Consider the following 12,675-nt stretch of genomic DNA (forward strand, 5'->3'; position numbering starts at 1 on the left):
AGGGGATAAGTCCTTCCTTGCCCAAATGAGAATTCTAGGAGATCCCATTCTCTTTTTTAGCTTAGTTGACCAGTTGATTTTTAGTAATAGTTTGTCATCAAATTTAGCATATTCGTTGTATATCATCACTTCAAGAAAACTAAAAGCAGCTTCCCATTGTCGTAACATATGGCAGCTCAAACCAAGGAAGAAAACAATACAGCCGAACTCAGGGAACAAAGGAATCTGCAGGCCAGGCCAATTCTACCAAAAAGAGGACACACAGAACAACTTGAATTGGAACTTGTAACCATCACTGATCCCAAAAAGTCTCTTATCTTTCTTATGGCATTAACTATGTAGGTATTTTTAAGAGAAAAGGCTAATGATTCTTGTATATTATTTTAGTATACATCAAGTGTATACCAAGACACATCAAGTGTGAACAATGCATATGGGTCCTATATATACCAAGGTGACGTGCAAATAACACATCTTTTATATATATTGAAAGATATGAATGCTCTAATACAAAGTACGAGATACCCTGGTTGTTGTCTGACTCTGATCCAATCAAACCTAACTGCCACAAAGTTAAGCAGAGAGACAGAGGATGAGTGGAGCAGAGAAGGTGGTGTGCGTGACTGGAGCTTCAGGTTACATAGCTTCATGGCTGGTGAAGCTCCTTCTCCAACGTGGGTATACTGTCAAAGCTACAGTTCGTGACCCAAGTCAGTGCTCTCTCTCCCTCTGCTTTTTAATGGTATCGGACAATGTTTTGGCGCAATCTCAATTCTGGGTCTGCTTATTCTTTGCCTTAACGTGCCGTTTTGTAATTCTTTTGCTGTTTTGCAAAACTTTCTTAAAAAAACCATTGTCAAACGAGAATTTTGGATCTCTTATGTGTTGTAATTACTTTCTTTTTTCTGTTCTCACGTTTGTTTGTCATGCAGTGCTTCATATTAATAAAGGGTTAACTTCACAGAAGGGTATCTAACTATCCGCGATTCCACAGAAGGGTACTAATCTATCATTTCTCTCGAACCCGGGGTTTTAAATATCAAAATGAGTCTCATAAGGGCATTCCGTCTGTTCTCGGCGTCAAAACGTGACGGAATTGGTACCACGTGACTTCCACGTGACTTTTTCAATGCGTTTGGTCTTCTTTGCCCCTGACTTCAACGGATACAATTTCGACTTAAACTTCGACTTAAACCTCCTTCTCATACATCCTTTCACTCTCACTCTCACTCTGACTCTCTCAGCTCCGGTCTAGTCTAGTCTACCTCCATCAACGCGTTTCTTCCCTTCTTCACGTGGAAGGGTTTATGGTCATAACCTATGTCCGACAGTGAATCGAGCTCGGCAACCTCTACCAGTCCACTGTGTAAATGTGGATTGAAAGCATGTTCGTGGACATCCTTTACCATGGAAAATTTTGGTAGAAGGTTTTATTCTTGTGTAAATTACAAGGTAAGTAATTTCTTCCCCCAATTCTTTTTCCCCTTAGTCTTCCATCTTTGTTTTCCCAAAAAAATTTCCCCTTAGGGTTCCATCTTTGTTTTCCCAAATTTTTTTTCCCCTTAGGGTTCCATCTATCTCTGTTTTCCCAATTTATTTTCCCCAAGGGTTCCGCAAGTTTTGAATGATGTGATTTTTCGATTATGCAGCAAGAACCTGTGAAATGTGATTATTTTTCATGGCGTGACCCTGAAATGTGTGTGTACGGTCTAAGAGTTGTGTCGAGGTTGAGGAAGTGGCACAAGAGTTTGAAGCTTGAACGGGAATTGAGTGGAACCCAGGTCTCGGATGAAGCAGATAAATATAAGTCTGAAGCTGAGAGGAGTAAGAATGAAGCTGATAAATGCAGGGAAGAAGCTGAGAAATACAAGTCTAAACTAGAGAGACAGAAGATGAAGCTTCGATCAGTAGAGAGGAAGTACAAATTTGCCTTAGTTTGTTCATGGGTGATATTCGTGTTGTTGCTTGTATATCCTCAATCTCACAGCCAGTGCAATGCATCTAGGATGATGTTGGCATGAAACTTTTTTTGGTATGGTGTAATGCCTAGGCCTAATTGTGAGTGTTGGTCGGATTGTGTTCAATGGTGGTAACTGGTTTGTAATTGTTAGCCAGATTATGAATTTCCCTTTATAAGTGTATTGTAGTTGTTATTTTTTGAAATATTGTTGTTGATGGGTGATATCAATTGCTATGTCTTTGAAAACTTGTTACTACAATTTGTTATCAATTGTCGTTTTGGGTCCAAATTTGGATGGATGTTATTGGCCATTCAATTGTTCTATTTGTTAAGAAGAAGTTCATAGATTGGTATGTCCCAATCACAGGTTGGTATGTCCAAAGAACTTGTAAATGACCAATTTGGTATGTCGCTGTAAACTTGTTGGTACCATTTGTTACCAATTGTTGTTTTTGGTCCAAAATTGGTACCAACAGATTAAGGTAGTAATAGACAATACCAAAATGGCATCATAAACCATTTGGTTTGAAAATGTTACAAAATGTGTTCCTGTAAACCTGTTGGTATAAAAAACCTGAATAGAAAAGCAATATCTCTATCCAATCACAAACCAAACAAATTCCTCCAACCATTACACAAAAGTCAAATGACATCAAAACACTTCAAAAAAACAAATCAATACATAACAGTTCCTAATTACTCAAATAACATCAAAATTGCAGTCAGTATCTGCAGCATGTTATCTGTAGAAATCCAAAAATAACATATCCAAAAATAACACAAAAATCAAATAACATCAATATGTACAACACATATTGCCAAATTTTCCGGTCAGACTTGCCAAATTTTCTTTTTCCCTTTATCCTTTTTGCCTACAGGTGGAGGAATGTCAGAACCTGTTGCTTTTGCCTTGTTTATGTCAAAGTCAGGGGGAATTGGTCTGAAAGTAATGCCACCTGCAACCCTTGGAGGACCCCATGAGCATGCAGGTCCACCTCCTGGAACCTTGGGTGGTCCAGAAGGGTTCCCAGTGAGGTCAACCATCACCTTTCCTCGAGTGTTTGGGTTAGTTTGTGTAGGATGTGCTCTCAATCTTCCACCAACTCTGCTTCTAGTTGCCAAACTGGTACTAGCATTCTTCCTAGTATATCTTGTGCTTGCACCCGCTCCTCTAGTGCTCTTCTCACCCCTACTTGGTGCAGTAGATGTAGTGCTTGTACTCTCTCCTCTTGCTCTTACCCTCTTTCGACCCCGACCCCTTGTTGGTACAGTAGGGTTGTCAGTAGATGGGGCAGTAGATGGGGCAGTAGATGTTGGGGCACTAGATGTTGGAGCACTAGATGTTGGTGCACTGGAATGGCCCACAGCAGGTGCACTGGATGACTCACCAATCTAAAAAGAACACATCCAATGTCAGAAACCATCACAAAACATAATGTGTATCAATTATGTTCACAAAACAACTCAAACATATAAAACTCACACTATGGTGAAACATATGCCTTTAGGTACTAAATGCATGCTAAATAATCACAAAAAAGAAACATTACCCTGTCAAAATTGCAGTCAGTATCTGCAGCATGTTCTCTGTAGAAAGTTCTCCTACGTTGTTGTCTTTCATCATGCCTCATCCTCACAGTGCATGTTCTTGTATTGTGACCATATTTCTTGCACATCCCACATTGGTTCTTCTTGCCACCCTTTCTAATTGAGTATGGATTTTATGTCTCATCAGCACCTCTATTTCTAACTTTCTTAGGTCTACCTATAGTTGCTCTTGACTTAGGTGGTTCAACCTTCGGTTGATTTGTCCTAACCCATTGCTCTTCACTTGGTACAGGGTAAATGATGGGTGCATATGCCTTTAAGTACATCTCCTTTCCAAAGTAATGACTCAAATAATCCTCTGGGTTGCCTCCACCATGCCATATTGCCGAGATGGCATGACAACATGGAATGCCAGAGACATCCCATTTTCTACACCCACATGTTCTCTGGCACAAATTGACCACATACTTCCTGCCCTTGCATTCAATCTCAAACAAACCATCACCAGCAAATATTGGTGTACAATGGCTGGCCTCATCTTCCTCTATTTCCAACTTCTCTTTAATTTTTGGCCCCAAATTCCCCTCCATGGCCCTTATAGCATCTCTCTTTCTTTGGTACCTTCTCATTAAGTTGCCCCTGATTCCTTCCAACATTGTTAGGATGGTCTTATCCCGAAACTTGAGGATCCAACTATTGAAGCACTCAGCCAAGTTGTTGTGCAGAAGGTCACACTTTGTACTTGTGTTGAACCATCCTCTACACCAGGTGCTAGGGTTAACCTTTTCTAGGTACTCGTGTGCTTTAGGGTTTAGGCCCTTGAGCTCCTCCATTGCAGCATAGAATCCAGTTTGTGTGTAAGATGAAGCAGCTCTCCACAGCATGTCCTTCAATAACACCCCCTATGACCATCGTCTTTGAAATTGGCATATAAGTGCCGCACACATGTTCGATGTTCAGCATGAGGACACACCCTATTTAGGCTTGGTACCAATCCCTGCACACATGAAAACAATATCTCTATCAAATCACATAGAAGACATGTAGATCATAAAAAAAAGATATATGAAAATATTTACCTTTTGTCTATCTGAAATGAAAGTCCACCCATGTGGACCCCTAGGGCCAAGATCTGATAATAAGGCCTCGAGAAACCATGTCCAGCTGTCCTTAGTCTCTGCCTCCACCACAGCTATAGCTATTGGGTACATGTTATCATTGGCATCCCTTCCAATAGCTGCCATTAACTGTCCCTTGTAAACTCCCTTTAAGAAACATGCATCAAGCCCTATGATGGGCCTACACCCATCTCTGAATCCATCTTTCATGGCTGCCAATGACATGTACATCCTCTGGAATCTACAAGGCACTTCGGGCATAGGTCTCTCAACCATCAGTATTACACAACTCCCAACATTTGTGCTTCTAATTGCTGCACAATAGTCCCATAATCGATAGTATTGCTCACCCAACTTTCCATAAATTGTCTGTTGTGCCAACTTCCTAGCCCTATACAAGGAACTGTCGTGGAGTTCAACATTCCACTTCTTTTTCACCTTTTTCTTCAGGACATCTATAGGCATGTTCGGCTGATCCCTAAAACAGTCCATGCACCCCTCGGCAACCCAGTTTGAAGTGATCAAGTGATTCTTATACCTCCTAGGGCATGTATGTCTAGGCCTAATTGAAATTAGCATGAACGTGGACTCATCTTTCAACTGCCTCCCATAAACTCTGTACTTACAATTCTTGTCTGCACACACTGCAATGCATTTACTCCTTGAATTCTTTTGGTAAGTCAAGTCCTTCCCTTTTAATACAGAGGCCTGCTTAATGGCTTTTCTAAACTCATAGACATCCCGAAAAGTGTTACCTGGCTGCAAATTCGGATCTTCCAAATCATCCTTACTAAATGGAACCCTCTTGGTGACACAGGGCCGTCTTGAAGACTCAGCCTCAGCCACACCCTCTTCATCACTAGCACTAGGTGAGTTCAGTTCATCACTACCGGAAATATCTGAATAACCCTCACCCTCACCCCCACCTTGACCCCCACCCGCACCCTCACCCTCACCCTCACCCTCACCCTCACCCTCACCCTCTTCTGCTTGACCAACTGCTGCTTCTATTCCAACCTCCTGATCCACAACATCTTCTGGTTGTAGTCCAAACCCTTCATCTACATGAACATCATCATGTTCTAAACCCACCTCTGCATCTCCATGTAAATCATAAGCATCAGAGTCATCACTTAGAACCTGATCCCATAATGGGTCACTGCTTTCTTCAGACACTCTCTCATATTCGTCTTCCTCTTCCTCATCATCAACACCCTCTTCTCCGTGTACTTCTACTTCTACATCTACTACACCAAAGGAAACCAAATATAACTCTACAATTCCATGCTCCCTATGGTGTTCCACCATTTGAATGACATCATGGTCAGAAGAAATAAGTCGTAGCCCTTCATCTAGACTCTTGGTAGGTAGATTATAGTAAATTAGGTCACCAGGACCATACCCATAAGTCCTAACTACCCTCTCTATCTCAATAAAAGACAACTCGTCTCTATCATATGGGTCAGGGTAATGTGATATGTCCCCACCAACATATGTGACCCTATGCTCCCTATTAAATCGGCCACCATGGTGCACCTCAAAGATTATGGAGTCTGGATACATTACGTGTCCTACAAATAGACAAATAGACAAAACAATGACACGTCTTAGTGAGCAGACAAAAACAAAAAAAAAGAGTAAAGGCATTGGGTCCACAAGCAGAGTAAAGCAATGCAATTCTGGATACAACATGCACAATAAAGGCATCAGCCAGCAAACCAAAACAAAAGTCACCCCATAATGGCAAACACATCAAGACCCATTAACCACAACAAATAGTGTTTAAAAAATCGATCTTGTCTGCAACCGTAAGCAACAAACCCGAAATGGGACCACAAACCAAAAAAGAAAAAGAAAAGTGAACAACAAACCTGAAACAAGATAATGACAAGAGCAAATGGGACCACAAACCAAACAAAATAGGATCCACAACCCAAAAAATATATCAAATACACCATCTCGGCAACTTCAATAAGACCCAGATATTGCCGATGACCAAACACATGGTCCCGTAACAACCTAAACCCTAAACAACGGGAAAAGTGTCCCTAAACCCCAAATAACGCCCAGCACTTCGGAAAAAAAAACAAGTAATCCGTAAATAAACGAATATGACTAAATAAATATTCATTTACACTGAAAAAGAAAGAGCAAAAAAGTTCATTACCTTTAGTCAAAATCAGCCTTTGATGCTTGATTCTTGTGTATACTGTCGAAACAAGCCACAGTGTAACAGCACAGTTAGGGAAAATTAGCGCACGAGTACGGATTGGGATCTCTAGGGTTTTCGGAGACTTGCAAAGCAATTTGGGGAAAAATCGGATAATATGATCGACTTGGCAAATAAGTTCGAAATTGTATCCGTTGAAGTCAGGGGCAAAGAAGACCAAACGCATTGAAAAAGTCACGTGGAAGTCACGTGGTACCAATTCCGTCACGTTTTGACGCCGAGAACAGACGGAATGCCCTTATGGGACTCATTTTGATATTTAAAACCCCGGGTTCGAGAGAAATGATAGATTAGTACCCTTCTGTGGAATCGCGGATAGTTCGATACCCTTCTGTGAAGTTAACCCATTAATAAATTTAGCATTCCAATTGGTATTTCTGTGCATATATTCCACAGATGATCCAAAGAAAACAGAGCATTTACTTTCACTTGATGGAGCTAAAGAAAGATTTCAATTATTCAAAGCACATTTAGTGGAAGAAGGATCTTTTGATTCTGTAGTTGATGGATGCCAAGGTGTTTTTCATACAGCATCCCCTGCTATTTTAGCAGCCAGTGACCCACAGGTTCATCCTGTGATATTATTTTTATTGCCTTATGCAATGTATAATCAATATATTATTCCAGTTTTTGCTGCCAATATGGTGGGTGAGTAGTTTGTTTTTTAATGATTTAAAACAACTTAATGGATCTCATGCAGCTCTCTTGTTTTAGCAACCAGTGATTCTTCCAGTTCCAGACCAAATATCTGCTTGTAGGAAGGATACACATGTCAATGATTTTACAAGATCTAATCAATTTTTATTTCTCACTTCAGCTTAAAGAACCAGAATGTTACATTTCCACAACATAATCATCTGGAATTGCAGTTTTTCTTCATTGCTGCAACCAATAAGTGCTGAAAGTAGTGCTCTTAGGTTCAATGTTAGACTGTTTCTAGAAATCATGCACACGGGACATCAGAGAAGTTCTACTTTGTAAGTCAAAAACATGATTAGAACATGATAAAATTGTCAAATAATTGTGCTTATGGATAGTTTAGTTCCACAAATGAATTCTTATGTGAGCTACTTTCATATTTGCTCTTATAATTCAGTCAGAACTAATTGATCCAGCAGTGAAGGGAACACTTAACGTTCTTAGATCATGTGTGAAAGTTGCTTCTATCAAGAGAGTGATTGTAACGTCTTCTCTGGCTTCAATTATACACAGCAGAAGACTTCTGGCCCCAGATGTAGTTGTCGACGAGACTTGGTTTTCCGATCCCGTTTTGTGTAAGGAGTTGAAGGTGTGTATATGTGCCATTCCATAGTTAAAATCTGTATTTCAAGTTTATCTTTATTAGGACTCTTACTGTCTTACAGTTTATCTCAAGATACTTGCAGTGAAAGATCTTGAGATATATAATCTCTTTAATTTATAGGACTAGCTTTGGTTGTGTATGTTTGTATATATATATATATACCTGTGTATTTGCTGAGGAAACATTTGATCAGAATAGCAGCACAATTTATGTCAAACTCTGTGAAATTAGAATGTAATCATTGTATCTAGTTATGACTTTTATTTTCTTGAGTCAGATATAAATTAATTTTGAAATTTTTCTTGAATATAAATCGCATAGATTCCTGCATACTCTTAATCAGATCATACACATATTGCAGATATTATTTTTTAGTCATACAATTAATTCCTTATGGACCAAGAGAGCATCTCTTATTTAAAGGTTTTGGATTTTTTCAGCTCTGGTATCAGCTCTCAAAAACCTTAGCTGAGGAGGCTGCTTGGAAGTTTGCTGAAGAGTGTGGCATTGACTTGGTAGCAATAAATCCAGGTTTTTCCATTGGTCCCCTCAAAGAGCCAACTCCTACTTCTAGTATGAAGGTTTTTCTGGAGCTCATGAATGGTACTCTTTTGCAGCTAATGAGGATTGTGTATTCTGTTTCTTCCTAAAGAAATTATAAAGTGCATGCTTCATCACAATTTTAGAAAGAAAAATAGTGTGCAACTGATATAAAGAAGTGTTAAAAAAAGGTACTTTTTTAGTTTTATTGCTTCAAATGTCTTATCTGATTAAAAGGTAGCATCTTGCAGCTGAATAAATTTAGAATTGCTCCAGTAAATTGCAAGCATTAGAACTTTTTGAATAAACTGTATCTATGACTTTTGAATGATAAGTAATTGTCCTATAAAACTTTCTTTTTCCTGGGTATGTAAGTTTGATCAGACTTACCAGTAAATGTAGCAAGGATCATGTATTTCAATTTGGAAGTGTGTGTTGGCATGAAAGAATTTACTCTCCTTCCATACAATTCTTGTGCAGTTTTTTCTTCTTCTTCTTCTTTGTTTTTTTTTTTTTTTTTTAATTTTTTTTTTTTGTGCGCAGGAAGTCTAGTGTTGCCAGATGGATTTTACAGTTTTGTTGATGTTAGAGATGTTGCACATGCACATATTCAGGCATTTGAAACTCATGCTGCCAATGGCAAATATTGTTTAGTGGGAAGTGTAACACACCATTCAGAAGCTTGCAAGATATTGTTTGTAGATATAATTCAGAAGCTTTACCACCCGAGTTTCCACCTTCCTGAAAAGTGAGTTTTTTTTTACCTGCATGATACTGAATGTCCCTTACTGGTTCCATAGACAGAAGCAAACTAAATTCAATTCACATGCTTTATTGTGTATGCCAGGTTATGTTTTGTGTGATTGTTTTCAACTTGTTCTTGTCATTTGTGATGGTCAGTTTACATCCAACATATTCTTAAATAGCCTGATTACTCAGCAACATTGTATTTCTTTTGAATTATACAATAATAACGCTAACTAAGTCATTACTTTGACTGTACCTTAGGGCAGGGGAGGGTGGGAGGGAGGTGAGATGTAAAAAACTTAGGTAAAACTTATTCTTGAAAATCAGCTTGTAAGAGGAGGGTGCCAATAGCTTATACACACATGATTAATATTGCATTTTACTACTGTGGGACACTTGGCATCACAACATTCCACCACGATTCCAAATCCAACGTCAATGGTGGCCAACTCTATGGACACCGACCTAGGGGTAGCCATTCCTCTTTTAGCGGCTTTACTCACCTATAAGTATTCAATGACTTAATACTATACACATACATAATACAAGATATGTTAATATAGGCTATAGGTCCATCCCCCCACCTCCTTTGGGGGACTCGGCCAAAAAGCTGCAACACATTTAACTCCATACTCGACAAACTGGGTCCGATCACATACTCAACGTGACGGCGGCTTTGATACCAAATGTACAAACTTTAGGTAAAACTCACAATTAAAAGCCGGCTTGCAAAGAAGTAGTGCTCAAGAGCTTATATATACATGGTTAAGAATGCACTTAATTGATGTGGAATACCAAAGATCATAACAGGAGGGTTGTTGAAAGATGGAGACAAATTATCATAAAACTGGCAGTGTTCTTTTTCTTTTTAATTTTATATGCAAGGAAATGCTAATAGTATTACATTTCTCTGGGTTGTTTTGTTACAAGTATGACTCCGGTGCCATAGATGCTGCATAACAAAATGATCAGTTTAGTTAAGATTTAAGAATTTGATTTTCTCATGCCAACTGTTCTGATACATCAGAAAATTGGAAGAAGAGTGACATTTTTTTGTTTTTGCACTTTTGGCAGAGATGAAGATGACAAACCTTTACGTCCATTGCACAAGGTTTCCCAAGACAAAGCCAAAAGTTTGGGTATTAGCTTCATTCCTTTGGAAGTGAGTTTCAGGGACACTATTGAAAGCTTGAAGGAGAAGGGCTTCCTCACTACCTGAATTATGTAGTTATAAGGGAACTTATGCAAATAAGTGCTAACAATTTGTGTATGCAGTATGCTCTTCTTTTTCATCATTTTGAACTTCATTTTGGTTGGATTTTGCTGGCCTTTGAATTGCTTGAATAATAAAAAGCGTCCCAAATTGCTCACCTCTAATATCCACTTCAATTATTCAACTATTGCACAAGGGATTGATTCCAACATTCCAAGTATCTAGATTTTTTTTTTTTTTTTTTTTTGATAAGTAACATAATTTCATTGAAAAAGTACATAGGGGTGTAACCCTACTAATAAACATGAAGTATACAAGAAAATCTCCTAATTAGAGAAAAATGACGAACAATGGTTCAAAAAGTTTGAAAAACTAGAAAAAATCAAACTATGATGAGTTGCTATCCATGCATAAAGGGCGTTGAATATAATCTTTTTCAACTCCGCCACCGATGTTCCTCTATCTTCAAAGTTCCGTGCATTCCACTCTCCAAATACACCACATTAAACATAAAAGAGCCAACATCCAAACTTCCAAAATGTCACAACACCTCACCTGACCTCCCCAACTCATCAACAAGTCTATTACCGTTCAAAGCATAATCCAAACCACACCAAACAAATTATCTAGATTTTAGACATAAGTCCTTGAAAACCGTTTCAACGTTCTAATTCTTCTTCCAATATTTCAGTTTCCTTTGTATTGGGCAATTCTTAATTGTGCATTGTGTTGTAGCACATTGCTGCAGGTATACAAATAGCTCTGTCATCGCCGTTGAATCTTGCGCCAAAACTTTATCCCATCAATAAACTCAAGACTGGTTGGATATAAACACCAAAGAAAAAAGCCAGAACCTGCTCCCACAAAATTTAGCAAACACTCATTATGAACAGTCCTCCGTCCTTGAAAGTTTTTAGCAAAAGTCACATTCTTATATATTTTTCTTTCACTAAAGTTTCCTGAGATGAACATATTCCCACTAGAAACTAAATTAACTGAAGACCAACTTGTCCGACACATGTTGATCTGTGGATCATGCAAAACCCAGGCAAGTCTCGTGTGTGATAATCTGACCTGGGTCAGGATGCCCTGACAGAGGGTGAGACTCTAAAGACCTGCAACCAAAAGCATTCCAATGGACCTCTTAAGGATATTCTAATACATTTTACCCAAGGATCAGTTGTTGTTTTGCTCCTTTTAATAGGAACTAAATTCATTAAAAAAAAAAAAATACAAACAGGGTACAATAGGACCTCCAAAACTTATGATCTAAAATTAAGGAGATTAATGATTTTTTTATGAGTACTGCAGAAGTTAAGGAATGAAGTCATTACTAAGATTAGTTATGATAAGAACATACATTTTTTAAGAAATGACAATTATTTACTAGATTATTTAACAAATCAATGCTGACAGGTGCCTTTGGGACATATATCAAGATCTCCAAGGCCCCATATGGTAGAGAAAGGAACATTCCAACAACTTGAGATTTAAGTCGCACATACGAATGAAAATGAAAAGCTTGATTACATGTGCCTGAAAAGCTTGAGATTTTAGCCCCCTTCTTTGGTTCGTAAAACCTAGGCTCCTAGGAAATTAAAGAAACTGCTGAGCACCACACCCACAAATGAGAGAGAGAGAGAGAGAGAGGCCCAGAATATAGTAATATTTTCTTTTCAAGAAAATGTTTTCATAGATGATAAGAGTGCAAACATGTCTACAGGTGGGAATGGGGTTATGAAATAAGGGACCAAAGTAGGCAAGATGACCTTAAATATGCAATGCCTCTGACCTCATCCATAGAAAGCTACCTTAAATGAGCAGCCTTGCTAAGCCCCGTTTCAGGCAGCGTGTGGCTGCATGGCTATCTAATTCGCCCATTAAATGGTCATTCCAAGCTATGATTAGCAATAACTCAGCAACTAACCAATTAAGAGTAGTAAATTTTATTGCATGCTACTATCCAGTATGTAGTATATTGGTACGGCATATTTTATTAGATTTTAGATGTCTAGG

At 38.6% G+C, this 12,675-nt stretch overlaps 2 protein-coding genes across 5 annotated transcripts in view; one reads left to right on the forward strand and one right to left on the reverse strand.

Moving 5' to 3' along the window:
- Positions 1-12,675, reverse strand: part of LOC133879626 (DNA polymerase zeta processivity subunit) — a 30,455-nt gene that overhangs the window by 16,034 nt on the left and 1,746 nt on the right. Inside the window, exon 6 of one of the 4 annotated variants that reach the window (XM_062318263.1) lies at positions 10,933-11,774. The exons of 1 other annotated variant lie outside the window; for it this stretch is intronic. The gene's annotated coding sequence lies outside the window, so the exon portion shown is untranslated. Of the gene's footprint in view, positions 1-10,932; positions 11,775-12,675 lie in introns of those variants that run through there. 2 more of the 4 variants (XM_062318266.1, XM_062318262.1) reach the window with 2 other exon arrangements.
- LOC133879622 (phenylacetaldehyde reductase-like) lies at positions 501-10,721 on the forward strand. Its single transcript, XM_062318256.1, has 6 exons — positions 501-710; positions 7,253-7,422; positions 7,953-8,144; positions 8,600-8,762; positions 9,243-9,447; positions 10,521-10,721. The coding sequence occupies exons 1-6, from the start codon at positions 593-595 to the stop codon at positions 10,663-10,665; spliced, it is 993 nt and encodes a 330-aa protein (XP_062174240.1). The 5' UTR covers positions 501-592; the 3' UTR covers positions 10,666-10,721.

Source organism: Alnus glutinosa, chromosome 10 (assembly GCF_958979055.1).
Source record: "Alnus glutinosa chromosome 10, dhAlnGlut1.1, whole genome shotgun sequence".
In the NCBI taxonomy this organism is placed as follows: Eukaryota; Viridiplantae; Streptophyta; class Magnoliopsida; order Fagales; family Betulaceae; genus Alnus; species Alnus glutinosa.

Bases quoted from the DNA above. Each gene is read 5' to 3' on its own strand.
- LOC133879622 (XM_062318256.1), top strand. From the start codon at position 593: ATGAGTGGAGCAGAGAAGGTGGTGTGCGTGACTGGAGCTTCAGGTTAC. The intron at 8,145-8,599 runs GTGTGTATATGT...GGATTTTTTCAG, and splicing joins TTTTGTGTAAGGAGTTGAAG to CTCTGGTATCAGCTCTCAAA. The intron at 9,448-10,520 runs GTGAGTTTTTTT...CACTTTTGGCAG, and splicing joins AGTTTCCACCTTCCTGAAAA to AGATGAAGATGACAAACCTT.